Genomic DNA, 25,254 nt, shown 5'->3' on the forward strand with positions numbered 1-25,254 from the left:
ATGGATACTTAAAACAAAAGATCAAAGTTTATTATAAATAAGATTCATTATTACGAGCCTCTGAGCTTAGGTTTATGTGTGAGTTAGTCACTAGTGTGTACTGGAGACCGTGCTGCCGTTCTTTTGGATATGCATAGATCAATAGGAGAGACAGAATACAAACATTACGGTTACATACAGTCACAGAACCAGTGTTTTTGCATGTTTAACTCAGTTACAACTAATCAAGAATAGTGTTCTTTACATTCCTGCTGTTTCCTTTTAGATTTAAAATAGTAATCCTACTTACATCTTGCTCGTCCCTGGCTTTCATTCAATACAAAGCAGTGTTAATATCAACCTGAAGACACTTGAAACCTGGTTGCAATAGGTCATGTCTACTTTTATTTTTGTCAAAGCTTGCTTCATTACTGTGTGGATTCAACGGTGTTATCACATTACAATAACATAACTTGGACAAAAATAAAGAGGCAAGATGTTCGTTGTACCTGTCTCAACCATGTTTCAAATCTCTGCAAACAGGTTTTTGTACACTGAAGTTAAATGAAAGGAAAACAAAGGCTGCCTGGAGGATCAGAAAAACATATACCAAGATCTAAGGAACTGCATCATGTTATGAACAATGGAAGGTGATTTGAAGTAAACTGATGAAAACATGCAAATACACTGGTATTGTCCTTCAGTGCCTCGCCGGGTGATTCCTTCACATCACATGTGCCTGTATGAACACACACAGAGACAAACAGTGCTAACAAATCTAACTCTGTAGTGCATAGAAAGTTTACAACAAAGGTCGAGGGAAGAGATGATGCACTCAGGTGCTGATAAATTTGGACTTAACCATCTTGTACATACAGTACATACTGATATAATTTTGCCAACTGGATCATTAAAATCAAGTGATATCCTACATGGCAAATTCAAACCAATGATTTTTTCTCGTTTTTAGTAATCAATAAGTAGTCCAGTTATCATTACTGCAGGTGGTTTTTCATGCAATTTGCAATTTTTCTACCATAATAGTAAAATTTCAGTCATATGTCTCAAGTATCATCAAACTAGCCCACAAACTTGTAACATTGTTAGTTTTGATGCACCTTCTCAAACAAACGTACCAAGAGCAGGACAATGCAAATACACAGTTCCTATCAGAGCAATTGCTTTTACAGTTTTTACAATCAAAACAGTTCTTTATTTTGGGAGTAAACATCCATCTCTGCTTCTCTTTGGATCTTCCACTGTGTGTTTGTTTGTAGATATTAAATGTATTTTAGTGCATTCCCTGAAGAGGTTTTTGTAATGAGGTGTTTGTTTTAAAAAAAACGTCTGTCATTTTCCCAGAGGAGGTTTTTTTCATGCTAAAATATAAAGGTATGTCCTGTCCCAAGGCATCACTTTTTGGGGTTGTCAGAGTTCAGCCATGAACCGTCCTCCTCCACCTCCCGCCGGACAACCAAGAGCATCTCTGCCACATCCTGAGAAAGCTGTTCGCTGAGAAATGAGCTGAAAGTGAAACCAGGATGACAGAAGAGAAAAGGTTAAAAGAACATGGACACAGACATGGGGAAGATTACTTGAGCACAGCATCGTAACACAAACAAACAGTGAGGTAAGCCTCATGTGACCACTCATATGGGATGACTCACTCACTGAGACAGAGTTCAAGCAGCACACAGAGGCCAAGTTTTCACACGCGCGCACACACACACACACACACACACACACACACACACACACACACACACACACACACACACACACGCACAGCTTACAGAGAAGCCTATAAACATTTTCAAGATGTAAATGCACATTCTTACCGTAGCTCTGCTTCTCCGCCAATACAGACGGGACTCTTCAGTTTGGAGTCGAGGTTGTAGTACTGTCCATTAACTTGCCGAACTGCGAGCCAGTGCCGCCGTCTGAGTGGGAGGGAAACGATCCCAAGCGATACTCGTGATGGGACATTAAGAATAAAGCCGTGGACCTTTGACATGCAAAGACTCTGTACCGTCCTGTATTAGAAAAAAACAAACAGAAAAAACAACAGTGAAAGAGTGTTAAACAAAGTTTCCATTTTGAGATATTTTTTGTTATCCAGCTATTATGTCAGTGCATTCTAGCAGATATTTAATGATGAACTGTTGTAATAGATCCTTAAGATTAAACCACTGGTTCACAGAGATCATTCAGTGTGGGTAAAAAGTGAGAGTCACGCCTCATATCTACAATGCAATATGCCGTGGGGTTAGATTGCATGATGGTCTGGTATTATGGTCTACTAATTGTGCAGAAATGGGAATCTCTGCATCCGTCTGTGAGTCTAAAAACATGCCTTTGTTCTTTGATTAAGACGGCCTGGCACAAAGAGCAAGTTACACATTTCAAATTTGTATATACAGATGAGCACTGGCGGGTGACCAAGAAGATAATCACATGCACTCAAGCAAACATAAATACTCATACACTGAAACTGCAGCGGGACTAATTAGACTGTGGCAGAGGACGTCAGTTGAGTAGGTGGTCCTTCAATGTGGCCCTGGACACATTTGCATTCAAACTGCTAAAAGAATGTGGACACATGTGGCCCAGACCGCCTCCGAATGTGGTCTGAGTGATCAGATCTCAAATGCGTCTTGGATGCATTCACAGAGCTGTCCACTTGTGATCACCAGAGACGGATGTTAATACAAGGTCTGAACAGGGCCATTGTCTGGCTTGCAAATTAGTGTGATAAGGGCCTCTTGAGCTGTTGGGGTCAGTGCCTTGTTGTCAATTGAGTAACAGTACGTATCTATTAAAGGGCTCATTAAATGACGTTGGGATTTTTAAAATAGAAATTTGGTGTGAACCCGTCAAACCCCAGAGCTTTTCAAGTCATGAGTGTCCTGAGCTCCCATGTTAGTGCAGTAAGGCTTAAAGTTGCTGAAAAGAAAAAACTCTAATTGCACAGGCTCAGTGTGTCTCACTCACCTGCGTTTATCCCACCACACTGCAGCCAGTTCCCTGCTCTGTAGTGCAGCCATGATGACGTTGACGTCATAGTTTCCCGTGCCTAACACTGACCGATGAGGGTTCACCACACACTGTGGAGCCAGCCTACAAAGAGGAAGCAACAGACCAATACAGCATTTTAAAAGGTAAAACCCACCTCGTATTTGGTACAGCTCAGTTTTAAGTTTGTGGGAAGGACTCCTCTTCCCATCACTTCAGAATCAAGAATACTTTTTTTTGTTAATTCTCCTCTCTCCTCTGTAAGATTATTCCTCCATAATCTGGGCTGTTCACTATCCTCCATTGTAATTTTAATTGGATGTGTCTTCATTTTTTCAAAAACCACCCTTCATTGAAATAAAACTTGTTTATAACAACTTGAACAAAGTTTCTCTGAGTCACACGGTTTCCCACAGGGAATTTTTCAGGTCATGAGCTCATGACTCATCTCGTCAACTAGTTGATTCATTTAGTAAATGACCTCTTAAACAATAGCAACACTAAATACAATGGTTTTTGCTGTGTGAAAACTTCACTTTTTCCCTGAAGGTTACATTACATTTCATATATATTTGAAATTTTTTCCATCTGTTATCAAGCGCTGGGTTGCATGTTCAAATGTATTTTTGTGAACCCACAGATGTATAGTCTACCTTGAATGATAAAATGCAGAAAGTAGACATCAGTGGAATCACAAAAAGTAACAGAGAAGATTAGGTTTTGTTAGGGAACACTATATATTATAATTATTATAATATATTTTTTAATTAAAGAATTGTATTTGGAACAGTCACACAAAACAAGGGTGACATGTCAACTATAATGAAGCATCTATTTTATTATTCTTTTTAAGTTAGTGACACTTAGCCTACACTTATTGATTTGAATCGGTGGACAAAATAATAAAAATCTGTCAACATAATGCCATATAATTCATCAGCACCACAAGTTGCAACCTCCAAATGATCAAACAGTGAATCAACACCTCTTTAACACAGAATCAACAAAAACTGAACATAAAATGTGTGCGTGTGCATGTGTGTGTCTATTAGTGAGTGGGGGGAAGGGGGGCAGGTTTCTAAGCAACGCCACTGTTGCATCCTAATTCTATACGTTTCCTGCTTTGAAAGTAATTGTTTGATGATGCAAATCAGCTGCATGTGTTTCCCCCTCTGTTTATAGCCAAGTGAGCACGTACACCGACACATCATCCAGACGTTACCCTACCGTTTGCAGATGTCATCGGCTGTCTCCTTGGTGAACACCCGCTCCTGGAGCACGTTGTTGAGTGCATGAATGGCGCACAGCTCCAGTCGTTGCTTCTCATGAAAAACTTCTCCTTCGCTCATGCTAATGTTTGCTTACCGCACACAAACACACAGAAAGGAGTAACGTTAACGGAGTAAACACGTTACAGCTGGTTAGCTAACGGGGCAACCACGCAGCTCACAGCCCACTCAAGCTAACAGTAACTTAAATTATGTTAGCAACTTCTTACGTTAAATGAGGCTAAAAAGTGACAGCCTGCTGATTATACTCTGAATTTGATTGTTGACCGTTTGAAAAAAGTGACAATTATTAATTGACAACAGCTAAATGAAGCTACTGACCTGCTGATAAAGCGGTTCCTCGTTAAAAAAAAGATGCTGGAGTCTGACAGCTACATCCAGAAACCGGAAGCAGAGCCGTTGTTTTTGTTGTGTTGTTGTTGTTGTTGTGCAGCTGTCACGCCCACTTACGATATAAGCACAGGAGCACTAGAAACTCCGTCACTTTAACCGTGACTCCGCTGAACTTGTTCAAATAATAACAAACGTTTCAGGCAGCCTGTTTCCTTTGTTTAGAGACACCGAGCATAAGCGCTCTGCTCACAACCCACCAGGCTCTGTCCCTGCTAACAACTGTGGATGTTATGTCTAAGCGCCCTCTAGTGCTCAGCCTGGTTATTGTTGATAATAGTGACCCAGCGGTGGACAAGAGCGTCCCGTGGGCTAAACCTGGCCCTTCAGCAAAACTGTTTCTTCTCTTCTTCCCTTTAGTTAACACCAAAAATGGATAATAATACAAATACAAGTGTCATGCAGGGTTGGATGACCAACTGGGCACAGTGGGAAACTGCCCAGGGGAGACCAGAGTATGAGTGTACAGTACAGAGACAGTACTTGACTAATTATACTCAGTTACCTTCTATCACTGGGTATAATATGCAAAAGGGTTACCAAGCCAGGAATCAAACCATGGATGTTGTGGTTATGTGGTATGCACCTTAACCAGTAGGCCACCACATGCACCTAAAATATGAATTCCATAAGCATCTTATTGAAAATTGGCCTCCACATCTGAGATGTTTATGAGGAAGGAGATAACGGCCTTCATATAACCCTCTATACCGTATGTATGTGTATGCATCAAGCGTGTATCACAATGCAATGAATGCACTTATCCTGATCAATGATCTTGAAAGTACAGATTCTATGTCTTTTTGTATTTTTCCTTTGTCGGACAGTGGCAGTATAAGAGACAAGCATAAGGATCAACATAGGTCCCCAGCTGGAATCAAGCCAGGGATCTGTACAAGTACTATTCAGAACAGGTACTTTTAGCTAACTCTGGCTGTTAAGTATTTTGTTTATGCTTTATATAAATTGTTGTCTTAAATCATGACAAAGGCAGTTATCTATAGGGGTAGCTAAAACTCATACATCTCGATAACCTAAATCTAATTAATTTCACTGTCTTTTCTGGATGTTTGTCCTGTGTGTCCTGTTATTATTGTTTATGATATACTGTACATATCAGTTGTGTTAGTTTTGTTGTCACCTGAACTCACATCCACAACCACTGTGGAAATAAGTCTTGGATATCCTTGACCTTTTTTGTAGTTGTTTGTGATTTGATTTATTCCTTTTGTGATGTCAATTAAAATTAACTAAATTAAACTTAACTAAAAAATAATAGTTGTATTTAAGTTGTGAACAACAAAATATCCTGTGGGTTTTGCCACTTTTTGCCAGTAGAACTTAAACCATTAGTTAATAGAAAGAAAAATAATTGGCAAGTACTTGGCAACTCAAATGTGGAGATTACATTTCATCTTGTATGTGAAGATTTGCTCCTTTTCCTTTTCTGCTTTGTATTATTTCTAATAATTTTAAGGTTTGGTCTATTGATTGGACAAAGTACATTTTCCTGATTATGTTTACATACTTTTACTCAAGTATCATTTTCAAAGCAGGGCTTTTAGTTGTACTAGAGAATTTTCACAGAGTGGTATTGTAATGGGTCTGAATACTTCCCCTAACACTTAATCTAGTCTACTGATCACATATTCTGTTTATTAATGTTTCCAAGTGAGTGTTTCTGTTTTACTCTTGTGGATCTTCTTTATCTTTATTGTGTTTCATTTTAACAGATTTTTTTCAGTACTGCTCATGAGGGGGGGGGTGTGAGTTTTTCAAATAGACCAATAGCTGAACAGTATCAGTCTTAGTTTCGACTCCGTGTGGCTGATAGGGCTTTCGACTGGGATGCAACGACAATAGTGCATCGTGATTGGATCAAGTTTTATGACGTATCATGTCTCTAAGATGCCCATTGGTCAGTGGTGGTAGGTTAAACTGAGGATCGTATTTTTGTTCCTGTGTCAACGAAAAGAAGAAAAGAACAGCAGCCAGTGACACTGGGCTAAGTTGTCATCAAAGATAGTTTTTTTTTCAAACGTTAACGGAAAGGTCTCCTCTTACCTGACAGTAGCCAGGCATCCAACACCTTAGCAGAACTCATATTAAAGATGGTAAGTCGGACAGCCGAGCTCACTGCTAACGGGGCTAATGGGGGTAGCTGCTAGCTTGATGCGATGTTTATCCGTCGCCAGCCGTCGAGCTTTTAATTTGGGTTGTGTCTATTTGCTGGAGTCTCTGGCTTTAACTAAGAGTCGTCTTCTATATTTGTATAATTTAACTATTTGATTGAATATAACAAAGACTGTATCACACATTTTAAAACCACCGAGCAGCTTTAACATTAACGCTATCTGATTGAGGCTAGGCTAGCAATGCTAAAGCTAACGTAAAGTTACAAAGGGATGAACGTTACATTTACCTCACTATTATAGTTATGTTACCTGGCTTTTGGGATTGTGTCGAGGTCAGATAAGACCAGGTTAAACAAGTTAGGCCAAAACTTGTCTGACTTATTTGAGGATACTTACCGAGTGTATGAACCTTTGCCAGAAAGGTGAAACTTTGTATCATCATTATGAAAATATAATTAAGAACAGCAATTGATGAAGAGCAGCCTAACACAGAGTCAGAAAGGAGAAAAAAGATCTCAGGTTGATGGGGTCTTTGTTTTATGCTACATGGATCTTGAGTGATATAGTGAGTATTTCTCATTATTAAAAACACTAGTATACTGAACATATTCTGTGGATATCATTAAGGACGGTCACATTGGTTTATTTTCGTGTTAGCGCAATTAACTATCGACTGCACGATGTCAGAAAATTGACTGTTAATAGCTTCATAAGGCTCATCGAAGCTGATGCCAGTTATCATTGTTTTCACAACCTTGATGTGGCATTTTTGCTGAAGTCAAAATGTCTGAAACAAATAAAACCACGCTGCTTGCTGGCATGGTAAATATATATTTGGCATGTAAAATATCAACAATGGTTTATTAAAGGTCTTGTTTTAACTTTCTAAAGTTGTCGCAGGCCATTATCAATATACTACACAAAGTTTATAAACATTTAGGTGTATTTAACTATTTTCTGTCTGCCAAGTTAATGGTGTCAGTAAAGTAGTTTGAGCATTTCTCTCAACATTATCAAAATAGCCCTAGCTCTTAGATTTTCCCTTTTTATAGTAGGTTTGTGTTTGTACATATGCATAACCTGAGTTGTCTAAACCATCTTTACATCTCTCTCCAGAACTCCAATGTGGAGAATTTGCCCCCTCATGTTCTTCGCTTGGTCTACAAAGAGGTTTCAGCTTTAGCAGCAGACCCGCCTGAGGGTATCAAGATTTATCCCAGTGAGGAAGACATAACTGAACTGCACACAGCCATTGAAGGACCAGGTAAGGGTTGTGCAGAGATGGGCCCACTGTTTTTTATCTTTTATTTCATTTTCAAGTTTTAGAATCTCACACCACAGTGTTTTTCACATCTCAGTATTGGTTTGGATCTGTTTCTGTCTGACCATGAGGCAGCATATCTCACTATCTCATTGTCCATAAATACATCGGAGACCCTGGCCAAATGGAATTACTGAACGGTTAATACAGAATGTGTATTTTGACATTTTATTTATCAGACATGCAAACTATCGGGTAACGGTAAAGATTCTTGAGCAGACCATATACGGTGCATTCAGAAATGGGAATGCCAATGTGATATTAAGGTTTTTCCTTTTTTAATAAATTTCTAAAATTCAATTTTTTCACTTTGTCATTATGGGATATTGAGTGGCGATTGATGAGGGGAAAAATGAATCATACAATTTTAGCATAAGACTGCAACATAAAACAGTGTGAAAAAAGAGAAGTTGCCTGAATACTTTGTGAATGCACTGTACTTTAAAGGTCGACTTAAAAACTGCAACTTTTAATCTATACTGCATCTGCGTCATCAGTGTTTCCCACAGGTTGAGAATTTACTTGTGGTGGTTGCTGCGATGTCTGACCGATGTGCATGCAGAGGCTCATGCAGTTTCGAGCGGGAGAGTTTCATTTTCTGCAGCTACAATTTACAGATGTCCTGTAAATGCCTCATACTCAGACTGTGAAAGACCCTGCAGTCTACCGATGTTCCCTAAACATTTCACATGCAGGCTATCGGTAGACCACAAAGATGCCTTGAGTCGTCACTCAGTTACTGAGTTTAGTTTAGTAAGAGTGAAATAAGGTGTTCTAATGTAAGAGTAACCTAGGTTAAAACCAAATGGTTTTATGTACCTGGACAGGCTGCCCAAATAGAGCCTACCTAAACACTGGTCATACTTGCAGCTGCCCCACCACTACACATTGAGTAAAACGGCTCATACTGGCATATTTGGCAGTAGATGGAGATTTCACTTGATGACCAAACTTCTATTATCAGCCTAAGGTAATAACAGCTCTTGCCTTTTAACCTCTCTCTTATGATGGCTTACATGTGACGGTCGTCTGCTCCACTATGTTTAGGTAGTTGGTGGTTAACTATGCAAGCTTAATTGTAACTCTTTAAATAATTTTTTACTCATCAGGCTAACACTTCCTTAAGACGTGCATTAATGTATCAGTTTTTCATTGTAGAAAATATTCTTCTCCATGGCTCCTTCAAGATTTATATTATCGTGCTTTATTTTTGGGGTGTTGCAAATCATGTGAGAAGCATAACCCACTCTTACCACACAGACAGTCCATGCTGTCTTGTAACTATGAGCTCACTGCTTCAGACCTTGTTATTGTTAAGTGACACTTGTACACATTTCGTTAACTCCTCCACAGAGGACCCTCTCTGCATCAGTTTGACTTAATGGCTACTGATACTAGTACTGGTATCAGAACAAAGTACAGCCAATACTGTCGTATTGCTTTCCTCAGTCCAAGGACGGTGTACTTATAAGCTATTGCGGATAATGTATTCATTATTTTCGAGAAGCAATAGAGTACATTTGATAAGGTCATGTGTTCATTAGAGTTTTCATTAGAACCAGAATATTTATGATTAAGTCAAGGAGTTTGAACTAATGATCTATGACTGGCTTGGATGTAATATTTTTCTGTTTTTGTTAGTTGACTCAGTTGCCGCTCTATGACCCTCTTTCTTTTTATGGAGCAAGTTTGGCACAGTGAGGACATACTGTTCATGTGATGAATTCTTTATGCTTTGACAGAGGGAACTCCATTTGCTGGTGGCATTTTCCGAATGCGACTGGTCCTTGGGAAGGACTTCCCTGCGGTTCCACCCAAGGGGTATTTCCTGACCAAGATTTTTCACCCCAACGTGGGTCACAAGGGAGAGATCTGTGTCAACGTGTTGAAGAGGGACTGGAAGGCAGAACTCGGCCTCAGACATGTCTTACTTGTAAGATGAACCATCAGTCTTCGTTATTCTGAGTATTGACATTGTTTCTTCCACTATTTTTTACATTTCTGTCTTCTCCTTTATTTCCCCACAGACAATCAAGTGTCTTCTCATCCATCCGAACCCAGAGTCGGCTCTGAACGAAGAGGCCGGGCGTTTGCTGTTAGAGGACTATGCAGAGTATGAGTCCCGTGCTCGTCTGCTCACAGAGATCCACGCAATGGGCGGGCCCGGCGGGACTTCTGGGGCTCCTCAGGACCCTAACGATGGCCCACAGCCAAAGAAGCACGCAGGTGACCCCACAAAGAGAGCGGGACCCAGTGCAGCAGCTGTGCCAGCAGCTCTGGGTAATGGCGCTAATGGAGCCAGTACCACCACCAGCAATAGCAACAGTAGTAGTAGTAGCACTAATAATGTAGCAGGGAAAAAGAAAGCAGATAAAAAGCGTGCATTGAGGCGACTTTAATACCTCAGTGAAATTTTCAGTGTGTGTGTAATGTGTGTGTGTGTGTGTGTGTGTGTGTGTGTGTGTGTGTGTGTGTGTGCGCGCGCAAGAGTGTGTAAATATAAATATTGAAGTGTGCTGACGATGTTTTTGTTCCCTTTTTTTCTGACTCTTTCTACCACCAATCCAGACTATCCACTTTGTACTCATACCTTAGCCTTTGTTTTGCCACCAGTTGGCATTACAGGTTTGTTAATTGTTTCCATACCTAAAGACGTGATGAAAAATATTTGTTCCCTCTTTTAAATGAACGAATACACTTTCACTGCGAAAATTATGCCATCATTTGTATTCTTCCCTCGGCCGTCTTCAGAATGAATGACACAGGGAATGGTTTTCACTGTGTAAAACGTGGCCTCTAATGTCTGTCCTTTAATGAAACATAACCTCAGACTTGATAGCAGCTCCTTTTTAAAGTATTTCTTGGTAAATACTGCTGTGATGGTACTGTGTACTGCTCAGCCAGGCTCACTCTTGAGTCTGAACCAAGATGTTACTTTAATTAAAGTCAGGTTTTCAAATTGAGCTCAAAGGAAATAATGGTGGAAGTTGCCAAACAATTATGCAAGAAGTCACAATTGGGAGAGAAATGTTGTTAATGTCACACGAAATAGTAACATCTTTTTAAAGTGTACTTTTCATAACTGAACTGACTGAAGTAAAGGCATGGCAGGAGTCTGCAGCGGAGTAGAAAGTCTGTTGTGTTCTTCATAGAGTCTCAACCCCCTTAAGTTTTTTTTATTTCTCTAAAATTGTTTCACTGTCCAGTATTTTCAAAAGTTGTTTATAATTGACATGTCCATATTCAGCTGTCTTGTGGTTGTGTGTGAAGACATAGATCAGTGGCTGTATGGGAACAGGGTAGGTTGCCAGACAACTCTATTTAAAAAAAAAAAAAAAAAAAAGAAAAAGAAAAAAAAAAAGAATCATCTATTCTCTGTATTAAGCATACAGTGATGTGACTTGCTTAAACTACCCCTACTTCCCTACAAAGAAGTATGTGCTCTTAAATACCCAGCTCTCCGACCAGCCATGTGGGTACCAGAGAAGACATCAGTAGGAAAACCTCCACGTTTGATAGAAATTGTCTCCCCACCCGTTGCACTAGCAGGGTTTCCTGGGCAGGTTTTCTCTCTGTTCTAAATGCACGCGGGGCCTACATTTCCCAAGGAAACACACTGAAGCGCTGTCTTAATGTGGATGGAAAAGGTGCCTTTGAAACCCCTGTTAATGTGCAGACTGTTGGCTGGATATTTTGTGTCCATTTTAAATTATTTAAATAAATAAAACATTGAAATATGAGAAGTGAAATGAAAAATGAGTCATATTTGCGCTTTTATTTGGTGTTGCTTTGCATGAATAATTGTTATGTTAAAAATGTAACTTATGCAATGATGGGTGCGAGTGTATCAGTGTAACCACCGATAAATGGCTACTAGGATAAAGAGTTACTGCTCAGTGACGTATAATAGCACTTCATTTTGTTTATAGTGGTCTCCTGTTCTGCAGTGATGGAATAACCGTTATGAAGAAAGCAGTAATTGCATCCACCCCAGCAAACCAGTGCGTGAAAGTGCACCCGGTAGAGCGTCACAGGACCATGTAATGAAGGGCTCCACTGGCCTCTGCTGCACACATGCAGCAGCCCACCCACCTGTGTAGAAATAGCAGTTTGCTATGCAGGTAATTATCAGGCCCTTCTTAGACACCTGGGCTTCCACGTAGCACTTTACACTTTTCCCAAGCCCCATTTTGGAAGTGCTTACCTCCTTCCCCACCTGGTATCCACCTCCATGGCACAGCTTTCCCCTTTAATGCAAAACAACATTTACCTTCGAGAAAAAAAAAACGGGTTGAAATGTTTCTTTTGTTAAATATGAATCTTTGGGCTGATGTGTGGTCTGGGTCAGGTGTAAAGGGGAATGCATGCTGATTTTCCTGTGTCACATACAGTGTAGTTAGTTAATTGTGAAACATCCTGCAGGCCTAATGTGTAATCACAGATTTCCCTTCATGTTACACAATACTCGGTTTGAAATTCACTGGAAAAACCTAAATTCATTCATGTGCTGAGGATCGTGAGGAGGCAGTTACTGTAATGTGACGGTGGACTGAAGCCAAACAAGAGCCAACTTCATCCCTCACAAACCTCTGATCACCTCCCTGTTCGCCCTGAACTAAAAACAAATGTCTGAATTGCCAATGTAGGTCTGGCTCTAATTGAGTTTCGCTCACGCTCCAGTGTTAAAGCTTTTGCGCTTTTTTTCCCCCTTCCCCGTTTTCATCGCTTTCATAATTGCCACCAACATAATGACACAGTTGCTGTGGCAACCGTGTCTCTCTGTGTCTCTCTTTTTTCTCTCTCTCTCACACAAAAAGAAACACCACATACACACACTCACACACACTTTGGATCTCGGAGATCTTCCGTTGAATTTACCGGCTGCTTTAATTTTGCAGGGTTTTCTGTTTTTTGCAGCGTTGTCTCAGCCCCGTTTTTTACTTTTTTTTTTTTTGAAAGGAATAGTCGCTAAAATCCCACGTCAGAGCCCGTGTTAAATGTAAGCCTTCGGGGTCATTCAGTTAATGAGGGAAATGAAATGGAGGTGAATAAAGATGAACGCCACCAGTTGAATGGGCCTAATGACCATCAGCGACGAGCAGCGCGGAGTTGAGAGTCTCGTCAGCGCCAGTCTGACCGACCAATCACAGCGCTCCCCCACTGGCGGACCTCTGTGAGGCCAGTCGCAGTTAGGCGGTGTAAACCTATCTGGCTTGGAAATTATGAAGGGAACCAGCTTCGGTCAGTTGTAGAAGGAGAAAAGTTAAATTGAGGGGAAAGATTTTTTTTTTTAGCGACGCGTTTGAGATTTTGAGCACCAGGATTACTGCGTGTTCTTCGGGATAGTTGCGCTGTAACTTGTGCTGAACAGCAAACGGAATTTTCCGATGTAGTGTGTACTTGAACTGCCTTGTCACATGTATCAGAAAATCTCAGAACATCTCGTTGGGCACTGACTCTCTCTCTCTCACTCTCCTGCTCGCGTTTTTTCCCCCCTCTTTCTGCCGTGATAATGGATTACCAATAGCCGGATGGAGACGCATCAAGAACGATTGAGATCTGCGGCACTTGTAAAAAAGAACACGGGCGTTTAAAACAGGTGGCAGATCCAGCAACAGTTCAAGCTGTCCTGATCATCTTCTGCCTCAATAACAGGCTGCCATCCGCGAGACGCTGAGATACAGTGCGCAGGCTCTCCCAGCGCTGTTCTCCAGCATCAAACCCCAGAGCAACGCACAGGTAAGACACGACATTATGCACCTTTTACTAATGCAAAAGCAATTACCGAATTACAGGCTAAACTGTTTTATACGTTCACTGCTTGTTTCCGTGTGTATGAAAAATGAGTTTGGCATCTGTTTAGACGCATCAGCTGTGCTGGAGGCTGTCAGACAAAACATTTGGATGAAAGCTGCGCCACAGAAACATCTACACACAGGATTTACTTTGGGCAGACATGTTTTTCATCACTTATACACTTTATTCGACAAATGCGACATTATTAACATACTGATGTTAAGACCACTGATAACACACACACACACACACACACACACACACGGATACATCCAGCTGGACTACACACACAAACACACACGCGCGCGCACACACATAGACACACCGGCACGGATACACCCACGCACTCTTAGCCTACTGATACATGCAAGTCATGTCCGTAACCCGCGTGCTTGTTCATTGCAAGTTGCAACTTATTAAGCAAAGGATGGACTTTTGTCTGAGGAGTCGATGTCCAAATCACTCGGCTGATGCAAAGTCATTGCGCAGCTCATATTTGATCAAAGCTGCTCCGCGGCTTTCACTCTAATTGAATTTCTTTTGCATCGACATTTGTATTCAGGGTTTTCTCTTTCCCCGTCACCCATTCACACCACAGTGCGGTTTGCCACAGCGTGTCTAAAGAAAAAGAGGCCATTTTGTTTCATTTCCAACAAACACCTGTTGAAATTGTTGAATGCCCAGCCGTCTGCACGGCTCGTTAGCAACCTGCAACCAAAGTAAAGGGGGTGGGGGGGCGCTTGGTTCATTTTGCTTTTATACAATTGCTTGCAATGCCAGGATTCTGCTGAAACGATTTGTCCTCCCTCCAGTGGCCATGTAACTCAGGGATGCATCTTCACAGCTCTCAATGTGTGCCCTTCACCCTCTGCTTCCCATCCTCACTCTCTCCCTCTCTACTGCATTGCTTCAGCAGCACAGTACAGACAGAGGTACCTACAAGAAGGACTGCTGCTTTTGTATGTTGAGTCACTTTTACTGGAAATATGTAATATTAGACTTTGGGTGCAGAAGGACTTGCCCTCAATCATTTGAAAGAATATTTTCCTTAGTGTGAATTTCAAACCTCATTCAGCTGTAATTGCACATTTATCGAGGGGTGGTTTGGATATCTGGCCAGAAAATCCTCATGAAGTGAGTGGAGTCAGAGCAGGGGGCGAAAACGGCAATGGAAGTTGAGCAGCGCTGGCAGATGACAGTGTAAGGCATCGGCGTCATCTTGTCGAGCAAGATGCAGATGTGACTTTGAAATCTGGTTTGGTTAATGGGTGTAGATTGGATTCTGCCTCCCTTCTCTTTCACTGCCGCTTTCACTCACACACAGACAGAGCTGCAGTGCTATTCTGAGAGAGTTAGCTGCCTCAACCCACGCACAGAATCTGAGAAAGAGAGAAAGGCAGAATGAGGGAGAAAGAGGAGAAGGAGGGAGCAAGAGGAATAAAGGAGAGGCAGAGACTGACTACAAGGAGATTTACAGAATGCCTACTATAGTCTCTCACATGCACACACACACGCACACACATGCACACACATGCACACACATGCACACACATGCACACACACAAAGCCTTTGTACAGTTTCAGATTCTTCCCCTTTGACTGTTCTAACAGGGACTGATTCGCAGTCTTGATTAGCACTCTTCTTGTGTGTGGCATGGACAGTATTTGCAGACCTGTTTGGTGGTGCTGTTTGTGTGATGTGCTATGTTGTATTGGTAAGTGCTGGGAGAAATGTACTTGATTCTGTGCCACCCACACACCGCCCTCCCACTCATGGTCGTCTCTGCATCTATACCTCTGGCTCTTCCCGCTCGCCACAATCTCTTTGCTCATTTAAATCCCTACCCTGCATTTATCCCTCTGCTCTCTTTCTCTCTTTCTCTATCATTGGCTTTTCAGGAGTGTGTTCCTCCTGCAGCCAAACAGGCACACTAACACACACTCAGCTTCCCACAATGCACACACACACATACACACACACATAATGTAATTAATAAAAATGACTGTATTGTGTGCACATGTACTCAAAATGTGCGTGCACCCAGGTGTCAATAAGTGCGGAGAAGAGGTTGCAGAGCTCCTTTCTAATCATGTCTCTCGTTTGTGTTACAGTGGATCTCTCGGCCAGCACATTCCAGGTTTGATTGTCGACATGTAAACCTCAAGACAATTCTGGAAATCAAGCAGAACGTTTAGAGTCGACGAGAAGAAAAAAAAATTGTGCCGGAGAGCTCTTTTGGAAACATTAGTCAGTGGGAGAACTGCTGCTTTGTGTCTCTCATTTTTCCTCCACTGAACTCTCCTCAGAAGGTTAGAGGAGCATGTAACTGAAACAAGTGGAGCCCTCGGTGATTTCAGCATTCTGTCTCCCCCATCTGTGCCTACATTCTCTGCTACAGATAGGGACGTTTTGATAATTACATATAATTATAATTTCTGTGGGAGACAGATCTGCCTCTGTCTATTATTGCCAACACCTCCAACACAATAACTTCACACATTTACATATTTCTCAACAAAAGTGATATTCTTTGAACCTCCGACACAAATCAGGAATAATTTTACTTAGAGAGACGTGTCACATGGAGAAGCGATGTGCCATTCAGTTCATATCTAATGAGTTATTTTGTGCCTAAAAGCTGAATGCGGAGCATTTAAAATCCACGACATTTGCCTCATTTTGCAATGTGTTTCACATGCTGGGAGTCATTAATTTGGTTTATGCTTACTCCTGATTTTCAGTTGTTACAGTCTTCTAGCACTTAAGCTGAGCCTGCCTCATTATCACCCCCATCCCAATCACAGAAACAGTCCGTGCCAGGCAAGAACTGATGCACATTAATCCCACCATAGAAAAGACTGAGATAAAGCACACGGTGTATCTACAGATGTGACGAGTGCCTAGAACAAGTTAACATGGAGATAAGTCCCTGCTCCAGAGAAACTAGGCATCGTTAATGAACAGTTTTCATCAGTGGTGCAGTCTTTTGTTTCCATTTGATTGTTTACAATGCCAAAAAGCACCAAATATATAACAAGAGTTAAAGATTTCATAGGTTTTTCCAGAAAAGAATTGCTTACGGCTTAAATAAGTGCCAATTCTGAATGTATGTCGTACCAGACTGGAATAGTCGTCCAGGAATGAACAAAACAGATAAAACTGTTTACATTTGACATAGCACTGGCCATAGACTATTGTTCAAGTGCCATGATCAGCACAGGAATGTATAGGACTGCCATATTTTAGTGAAAATAGTTGCTACTAATTTCTACTGGGCTTTGTGCTTGTGAAAATTAATTCCATCCAGCAGGACGTTAAGACACTCTTTTGTTCAGTGGGACATGTAGAATAAGACATTAAGGACTAAAAGCATGAGGATCGTTGTTCTCAATTTGTCCTTTTTACAAAGCTGCATCCATTTTAGTGTTGTGGACTTGAGAGGTGGCTTTGGAGGGCAAAAGATGAAATCATTACACATTCAGAGTTCCTTTCTAGGAGTAAATTAAAACAATTTTAATTCCATTAACCAAAGTTATTGAAACACACAAACTGAGTCTTTTCTGCAGTTACATCATATACATACTCAGTTTCTGACCAAACAAAACACCTGGTTTCAAAATTCATCATGCAACATTACTGAATGAAACTATTGATACATCATCAATATTCAGTAGGTCGTACATGCTTCTTGAATATTTCACATGCTGTTTTAGTGGGTTAAACTGCAAAAGCGGATACAGCGTTGTAACTGCATTGACTCAACAACAGAAAATAGATCTCTTAGTCATGTAAAAATGACGCCCACCACCAATCTCAGAGTCCTCGCTGTCTCCCTGCTCTCCCTCCTTACTGCCCCACTTACCACTTTTGTCGAGACCTCTCCCTCCCCCTCTCCTCAGCACCTTGACCCCTCAGGGAGGCCGTTCACAGAGGAGCCCAAAACTGACCCCAGCCCCTCGCTCCTGCTCCTTGCCATCCAGGCCAATATCAGGCCAGCTGCTCTCCAAGGCAGGACCAAAACCCCCGAGAAACTTCCAGAGACCTCAGAGGGAGTTCTGGAGGCGCCTCCGAGACCCCTGCCCCAGGTCATGTTCCCTAAGAATGTGACTTCAGCGGAGGCCCTGGCTCCTCCCTTAGGTGCCGCCCAGGTAGCGCCCATCCGACCACGACTGATAGATGTATGGATGGATGTATGTCGGGGGTATTATGACGTAATGGGACACTTTGACAGCGCTTTCAACTGCTCCAAGGACACCTTCATCTACTGCTGTGGAACCTGCCACTACCGCTTCTGCTGTCCAGAGCGTAGCCGGCAACTGGAGCAGGACAGCTGTAAAAACTATGACTCTCCAGACTGGGCCAAGCCACAGACAGACGCCATGATATTACCAGGAGAATTAGGTCCTGACCCAGACTTTGACCCACTGAAGCAGCAGAGCCACAACACTGGCTTTGTCATCGGTGGTGTGGTTGTGTTCATGGTGGCTGTTGCTGTGGGCATCAAAGTGGTCTTCAACAAGGTGCAACAGGAAGCCAATCAAAGGGACCTCAATATGCCCAGGTGAGGTTTAGACAAGTTTTCCTTTCATCACCCGTCACTGCTGGATTTGTTTCTTCATTCCATATATGAATGCTGTAATGAAATTAGGTTTTCAGGACTCCATAAATGGCCTAGATTCATCATTCTGGGCTCGGAATAATATTGTTAGTCATCAGCTGAAACATATTTGATCTTCATCAAGTGGCTGCTGCAGAACTCGTAGTTGTTTTGATTTCCTCTGGGCTTTTCATCTCATATAACACCAATAATCTTGGCATTGAATATGTGCATTTAGATTTTTGTACAGGTTACATTTTTCAGTCTTTGGCTACACTAGTGGAGGATGATGGTAGTAGACCAATATTAAGTGGTGGTTGGCCCCTTTAAGAAGGGACCAATAAATTGCTCTCAAATCTTATTCTTACAAATCTTCATGTTAAGGTAAATAAGATACGTTGTTATCAATATTTGTAATGACAAATATAAAAAAAATCCTCATTACGAAAGAGTGTTAGAGCTAAAACATAGACTACTAAGTATAACATAGTGTTAGAGATGTTGGTAGAAACTGAAGTGACATTACAGTCGCCCATTAGCCAATTACTGTCAAGTTTATTTTTATATTTCCTTTTCGTTTGTGTTTATTATGTCATTAGAGCCCTGGTTGACATGTTGCGGCACCAGTCGAGCCCGGTCCAGCAGGATGAGAGAAACAACAGCGTGGCTCTGACTGTTGGGGATGGACAGGGGACACTGGGGAGAGCTCCAAAAAATCTTTACGCCCCAGGACTGCCCAGCAAGGACAACAGATGTGAGGGTGTAGGGCTGTTACAGAATTAGTGAATAGCACAATCAGAGCTTTTGTAACTGCATCCTCTGTATGCAGAGGGACCTTGTGTATGTCGTGTCTGTATATGAACGCATGTTTCTTTTGTGTGTGTGTGTGTGTGTGTGTCCCAGTCCCACCATCAAGATAACTTTGCAACTATTTAAAATACAGGAAAAATAAGAATTCTCAACGAAAAAAGAAAGTAAATCTTTAGCCTCAGTATTTCTCTGTACTGACTGCGGTCACTAAGATGAGATACCTCTGACTTCCTCATGTGGTAGTAGTAAATCTGCACTCCAAAAGTAGTGAAATGCACAGGAATCTGGACATAAGTGCCCACAAAATATGTATGCCTCATAGGATCATGTGGAGATAATTGATGCAGATAGCTATATGTGCGTAGTTGCCTTGATCTTTTTATGCTAAAATACCATTGAGCTTGAAACTGCCTGACATCCATTTTGTGAGCTGATTACCTTGTGTTCTTTTGACTTACAGTGGGCAATTTGCAACACAATTTCATCCACTCATCAGGCTCCAGCCCCAAACACACCGCAACTATCGGTAAGGCAGCTGGTGAAAGCCGGGCTCCTATGTAAATTACATGTAATCACCACGATGCTTCATTTACTTCATTCAGTTTCATTTTAAGCTCAAAAATAGACTCATTCATCCCAACAATAATAATGATTGTCATAGCCTTCGTTGCTTTTGTTAGTGTTGAAAACAAGTTAAAATCCGTCTGTTCCAGTGAATCTTAGCAGATTCACATGCTGCTACGTGCAGCGCGCTTTATCCAGAGGAGAAAATCTCATTTAACACACAGTCGTTTTCTCCCTGTGGTCTCCGTAGAACGCACCCCTCGAATGAACAATGCTCAGCTGGCAGCTGGAGGCACCCTGCTCTCCAGTAAACACAACAACACCAAATCCCAGCCTGCCTTCCACCACTCCCTGCACAACCTGGCTCAGCTGCCTCCCTCCTATGAGAGCGCCACCAAGCCTGAGCTCAACAGATACTCCTCCCTTAAACGCCTCGGTAAGTACCTTCCTTTTTCGAAAAATGAGGACAAATGTACCAGCCTGTCTACCCCTCACTCGCCTAACTGTGTTTTGTGCAGCAGTTTCATGTGTACTGAAGCACGGTGACACTCTTGACACTATGGCATAAAGTGCAGGATTCGTCATTATGTGCTGATTCTATTTACAGTGGTGATAAACAATTCAGATAAATTTTGTTTGGCTTTCAGAGAAAGGTCTTGATGAGTACTCGTCTGGTTACTGCACAACCAAGCGCCGGCCTCACACAGCTCAGCCGGCCCTCCAGTCCTCTCAGCATCACCTCCACTGGGGCGGAGACTACACCCTCAGTGGGAGAGGAACCCTCCCCAGGCACGCAGTTCGTCCCTGGATCCCACCGCCGCCTTCTGGCATGCCTGCCTCACCCACCCCCAATCCTTACCCTCTGGATCCCCCGGAGCCCCAGTACAACCCCAACTACGACACTCTCTCCAAGCCCCCGAGGAAAGTCAAGTCCACTGACCAGCTGCTCAACATGGGTGATGTCCCTGGCAACACGGGGACTCTGTCCAGGCTGTCAAAGAACCAGCAACACCAGTACTACAAAGCCATGGCTGCCTCCAATAAGAACTCCAACACGCAGACCCTCACCCGCAAGACCCAGGAGAGGCAGGAGAGACGGCAGGAGGAACGGCTGCTCATGTCACCGGACCATTTGGAGGACAGGATGGGGGTTGGCGGTATGGGTGTTGTAGATCCATACGCCCACACCGGAGGGATTGTCCCCACGCTGCCTCGCCAGCAGAAGGCCCAGTCCCAGCAGAACGTCTGCGCCACGCCCTCCCTTGACCGGCACCACATGATCAAGATGAACTCTCACCCGACGTCTGGACGAGAGCAGGAGAGGAACACGGCCATGACGGGGCACATGAGTGGGGGCATGGGCTGGGCGGGGGAGATGCCCGGGGCGGGGGTAGTCATGGGAACGGGAACACTAGGGGGCCACAGTGCGAGGAGGATGGCTTTTGCAGCGAAAAGGCAGAACACAATTGAGCAGCTACATTTCATACCGGGAGGGGGCGGCGGAGGGTCAGGAGGAAGTGGAGGGGGCAGTCAGGGGATCAGGACGGGGAGTAAAAATGAGGTGACAGTGTGAGGTTTGTGCCTAATGTAGAGTTTACCCCTCATGTAAGGTATGGGAATAGATCACCCTTCTGCATTTAACTATTAGATATACAACTACAAGAAATACAACTAGAAGTATAAAGTATAGTAACAGTATAATGTGTTTAGGCTATTCAAATTAGTGTTATCTTGTAATTAAATAGCTTAAATATGATTACTTAATTAAATATCTAGGAGGGGAATATCCGTTCCAATTATGTGATAGCCTACATCAGCCATATTTTGTAACAGAATTTGCCATATTGCCATATACAGCGGTGCCATTACTTGTAGAAAGACTGACTAGAAGGGTGAAACAAAACCAACAGAAGTGTCGTTCATAATTTTGTTTTTATATATATGTTTTTCAAAAAGTACTCAGGAGCCATATTAGATAGGGAACCAGACGATATCAAAAAAATAAAAGATGAGGCGGATGAGGAGGAGGACCATATGGAATATTGTATCACAGAATTTCATAGAGAATCGAGCCAACTACCTGCTGGACTGTCGACCTGCTCAGCCCTCGCCATCAATGATTTATTAAACTGAATCCCATAGGTAAAGAGCCCGGTGCACCGGATGAGTCTGGATGAACCAAGCGCCTGGTGAGGGAGTTTGGAGATGTGACACTCTGCTGAACCAACCTCATCCTGACACGGGGAAACAGAACTGCTTTTTGTTGCTTCCTTTGTAAATGAGCGGACAAGGTGGGGGCTGGTTCTGACTGGGACACAGCAGCCTGACACTATTGGCAGGACTCTGCGACCGATTTAAACTGCAGACGTACCCACATTACAAATCTGACGCCTGGGTTGCCTAGTTTTCCATGTGACCTTAGATCAAATCCCCAGAGGACCACACATTCTGATCACTGTTACACTACAGCAGTGTAAGCTGACGTTAGATTACATTTTGGGTAAGTTTTCCCTAGTGTTCCCATCTATAGATCAGGAGCTAACTGTAAAAACAGTGGGCTACCAAATAATATAGAGCCATCAGCCACAATATTACAAAAAATCTTGACGTGAACACACACACACACGAGTCAAGAGATTACCGAACAGACGTATGTGTTCAGTTTACCAATAAAAAGGCAACTTGCTTTTATGTAGGTTGTGTATGAGGAGCAAAGGTTTTTCTACAGAGCACAAATGAATAGACCATGACGCAGAGGTTGCACTTACACAACTGTCCTTCAAAGCCATTTATGGAGATACAAAGAAAAAACAACAGAAGAAGCTGGTCTGACAATCACCATTTTATTCTTCTCACCAGGTGACAGATTATACGAGTCAGTGATGTTTTGTACAGTCAAAGGATTGGCTTCAAAGCGAGCCAAAATCCTCTGAGTCAGGAGCGAGGGGCATCCTGAGGCCTTTCTCCTGCATGGCTCCGTATGCCGTAAGAGACTTGGATGGTTAGGAAGCCCTTCCCATCCTCAAGACGAAGACCTTGCTGTATCATAACGCACTTCAGCCAGTATGAGTTTAAAAAAAAAAGAAAAGAGAAAAAAAAAATCTTCATCAATAACAACGCTTATTATCAATACTAAGGGCTATCCTATCCTATATACTGTAGTATGTGATATCTGTGGTCCATATAAAATGCTATCTCTTTCTCTTGATTTTGTGTTGATATTGTCATGATGTATTAAGTATTAATGTGTACAAAAAACAAGAGCAATTTAAGCACAGTTCAAAGAGAAACACAGAGACAAAACTTTGCACAAATCTATCCCCTGATATTTGCACCAGATACAAAACACCCTTTGTATCGTGTCCTCAAGGTTTACATTCTGTACGAGCACGGCTGAAAGTGTGACTGATCAATGTGTCAAGGTATTGTATTGAGAGAGGATTTTTTTTAATCAACAGAAATCGGAGGTAATTACGCAGATCACAGAAGGAACGTGTTACTGCTCGGTTTTTGTTCAGTCATGTGAAAGGATACAGAGACGAAATGCTGACAAACAGAAACACAGATTTCATTTGGACAATCTTCCTATACACAGTGCTAAATGTAGTTGTTATGAATATGATGGAGTGTTATTATTAATGATTATTATAACTGTTATGGTTATTATTAACAATTATCTTATGATGTGATGTTCTTTTACTTGGTGGGATTTAAGTGTTTATTGTTTTTAGATAACTAGCATTCTCATGACTAGTTGGTTTTTCATACATCTGGTCATAAATTCAAGTTTTTAAAAACATTCCAAATCTTGATGCATGCCAGCTCCATTTCATTGAGAGGCATTTACAGTATGCCTGGATTTTAAGGTCATCAATGCTTATATGGCCAGTTTTCCAGCTGTATGTACTGTGCCTAGACATCGGCCTTATGACTTCTTGATCTCAAGTGATTACTTAGGTTTCCACTCTGGTACAAAAACATCTATTGAAAAAATCTGCAGCCTTCTAAACGTGTAAGTGTAGATGATGGTGTTTTAACAGCCAGTGAGGGATAGATGAGTTTGGGACGGGCCAGGAATTGGGAACGCCACCAGACTAGAGACAGTCTGATGTCGCCACTGCAGCTGCCTGACCCAATAACTTATAATGGGTTGTACACACAAAGCCCATGACGCCATAATGTATGTGTGTTCGGATGAATGTTTATTATACAGGTTGGATAAAGACCGGTCTGACGGACACCCGAATGCTTTTGAGTGCAGTGTCTTTTTCAGGGAATTAGGACAGATGACACACAGTAGTTTTAGATTTTTTTAATAGAGCCACAAAAAGGTCTGTAGCAAAGTCTGTAATATCTCACAAGCCATATCCATCGAAACTCATTATCACAATTTTATAAATGGTTAATCTAATTTGTGCAAGTATTGTATTTTGTATAGCTAGTACAATCAGAATATTTTGAGTGATCTCTTCGACATTAATTTGAGGATTCAACAAATTATGTGTTAGTATTTAATGAATTGTACAGTGCCAAACTCATAACATTTTGTTGTCTTTCTATTGTCGTAGCTTCCTACACAGCTACAGGAGTTATTTCTTTTTCACAACTGAGAACTGATATACAGGCAAGTGAGCTAAAAAGGCTAGTTTTCAGAAGGAAATGAATGAATATGGTGTGTGTTTTTACCATTATGAATTCATTTAGAGTGAGGAGGGTTTATGGCCACCTGAAATGTAAAGCATTACTAACAGTCAATTGTACGGGACAGGGACAGTGTCCAGTAACGAAATTCATGGATTTATTTTCATGCCTGTAAATTACAAAACAACCCTTTTGTTATTGTCTAATGCATTGATCCCCTTGGATACGACATGGACTTACAAAGAATTTGTATAATAAAGTTGGTGGGAAAAGATGTTTTGTCATTCATTGTAGAGCATGACATTTCTTGCACTAATGTTCATGAATGATCTTTTTTTTTACTTCAGAAGGTAAAATCAGGACTTTGAGTTTCTCTCTCTCACATGCGATATTTTACGAATGGTTGGATCACCCACAACCTCTGCAGTTTACATCTGCTCCTCTGGCACATATATCATGCTTATCAATATTTCCAATAAGGCAATATTTTATTTTGTCATTTAGTGATATTGGTATATACTGTTTTTCCATTTATCTTAGTGTGGAACATTTTAAAGATATTTCTTAACCATTAGGCCTTTCATGCTGTTTTCTGAATGAGTCAAACAGTAGCATGCATGTTACCTTAACAATATTAACACCATTAATTTAGCTATATGACTGTTTCAAATTATACTTTATTAATCTCTGAGGAAAACATTGTTCCTGTGCATTTTAGA

General features: G+C 41.7%; 3 protein-coding genes across 4 annotated transcripts; 2 read left to right on the forward strand and 1 right to left on the reverse strand.

The window, feature by feature from the left end:
- Positions 1-5: 5 nt before the first annotated feature.
- Positions 6-4,878, reverse strand: josd2 (Josephin domain containing 2). 2 transcript variants are annotated; one of them, XM_023426341.2, is made up of 5 exons: positions 4,602-4,878; positions 4,219-4,341; positions 2,971-3,096; positions 1,818-2,012; positions 6-1,503 (listed from the first exon to the last, which is right to left on the reverse strand). In XM_023426341.2, exons 2-5 carry the CDS (start codon positions 4,338-4,340, stop codon positions 1,392-1,394), a joined length of 555 nt encoding a protein of 184 aa, XP_023282109.1. In that variant the 5' UTR covers position 4,341; positions 4,602-4,878; the 3' UTR covers positions 6-1,391. The 2 variants fall into 2 exon arrangements, with proteins under 2 accessions (XP_023282109.1, XP_023282108.1); XM_023426340.2 differs by having other exon boundaries at positions 4,219-4,351.
- Positions 4,879-6,602: 1,724 nt separating this feature from the next.
- ube2s (ubiquitin-conjugating enzyme E2S) lies at positions 6,603-11,882 on the forward strand. The gene is made up of 4 exons (XM_023426277.2): positions 6,603-6,784; positions 7,922-8,069; positions 9,869-10,059; positions 10,154-11,882. The coding sequence occupies exons 1-4, from the start codon at positions 6,782-6,784 to the stop codon at positions 10,523-10,525; spliced, it is 714 nt and encodes a 237-aa protein (XP_023282045.1). The 5' UTR covers positions 6,603-6,781; the 3' UTR covers positions 10,526-11,882.
- Positions 11,883-12,969: 1,087 nt separating this feature from the next.
- On the forward strand, positions 12,970-24,799 carry shisa7a (shisa family member 7a). The gene is made up of 6 exons (XM_023426440.2): positions 12,970-13,865; positions 16,035-18,484; positions 19,120-19,274; positions 19,791-19,856; positions 20,145-20,330; positions 20,542-24,799. Exons 2-6 carry the CDS (start codon positions 17,718-17,720, stop codon positions 21,465-21,467), a joined length of 2,100 nt encoding a protein of 699 aa, XP_023282208.1. The 5' UTR covers positions 12,970-13,865; positions 16,035-17,717; the 3' UTR covers positions 21,468-24,799.
- Positions 24,800-25,254: the final 455 nt, after the last annotated feature.

Source organism: Seriola lalandi, unplaced genomic scaffold (assembly GCF_002814215.2).
Source record: "Seriola lalandi dorsalis isolate HSWRI2012SDOR001 ecotype SW California unplaced genomic scaffold, Sedor1 jcf7180002054825, whole genome shotgun sequence".
In the NCBI taxonomy this organism is placed as follows: domain Eukaryota; kingdom Metazoa; phylum Chordata; class Actinopteri; order Carangiformes; family Carangidae; genus Seriola; species Seriola lalandi.

Excerpts from the sequence above, each read along its gene's own strand:
- josd2 (XM_023426341.2), bottom strand. The coding sequence starts at position 4,340 with ATGAGCGAAGGAGAAGTTTTTCATGAGAAGCAACGACTGGAGCTGTGC. Across the intron at positions 2,013-2,970 it reads GTGTGGTGGGATAAACGCAG|GACGGTACAGAGTCTTTGCA; the intron begins GTGAGTGAGACA and ends TTTCTAATACAG. Across the intron at positions 1,504-1,817 it reads GGCGGAGAAGCAGAGCTACG|CTCATTTCTCAGCGAACAGC; the intron begins GTAAGAATGTGC and ends TTTCACTTTCAG.
- ube2s (XM_023426277.2), top strand. Across the intron at positions 8,070-9,868 it reads CACAGCCATTGAAGGACCAG|AGGGAACTCCATTTGCTGGT; the intron begins GTAAGGGTTGTG and ends ATGCTTTGACAG. Across the intron at positions 10,060-10,153 it reads GCCTCAGACATGTCTTACTT|ACAATCAAGTGTCTTCTCAT; the intron begins GTAAGATGAACC and ends ATTTCCCCACAG.
- shisa7a (XM_023426440.2), top strand. The coding sequence starts at position 17,718 with ATGACGCCCACCACCAATCTCAGAGTCCTCGCTGTCTCCCTGCTCTCC. Across the intron at positions 19,275-19,790 it reads GCCCAGCAAGGACAACAGAT|TGGGCAATTTGCAACACAAT; the intron begins GTGAGGGTGTAG and ends TTTGACTTACAG. Across the intron at positions 19,857-20,144 it reads CAAACACACCGCAACTATCG|AACGCACCCCTCGAATGAAC; the intron begins GTAAGGCAGCTG and ends TGGTCTCCGTAG.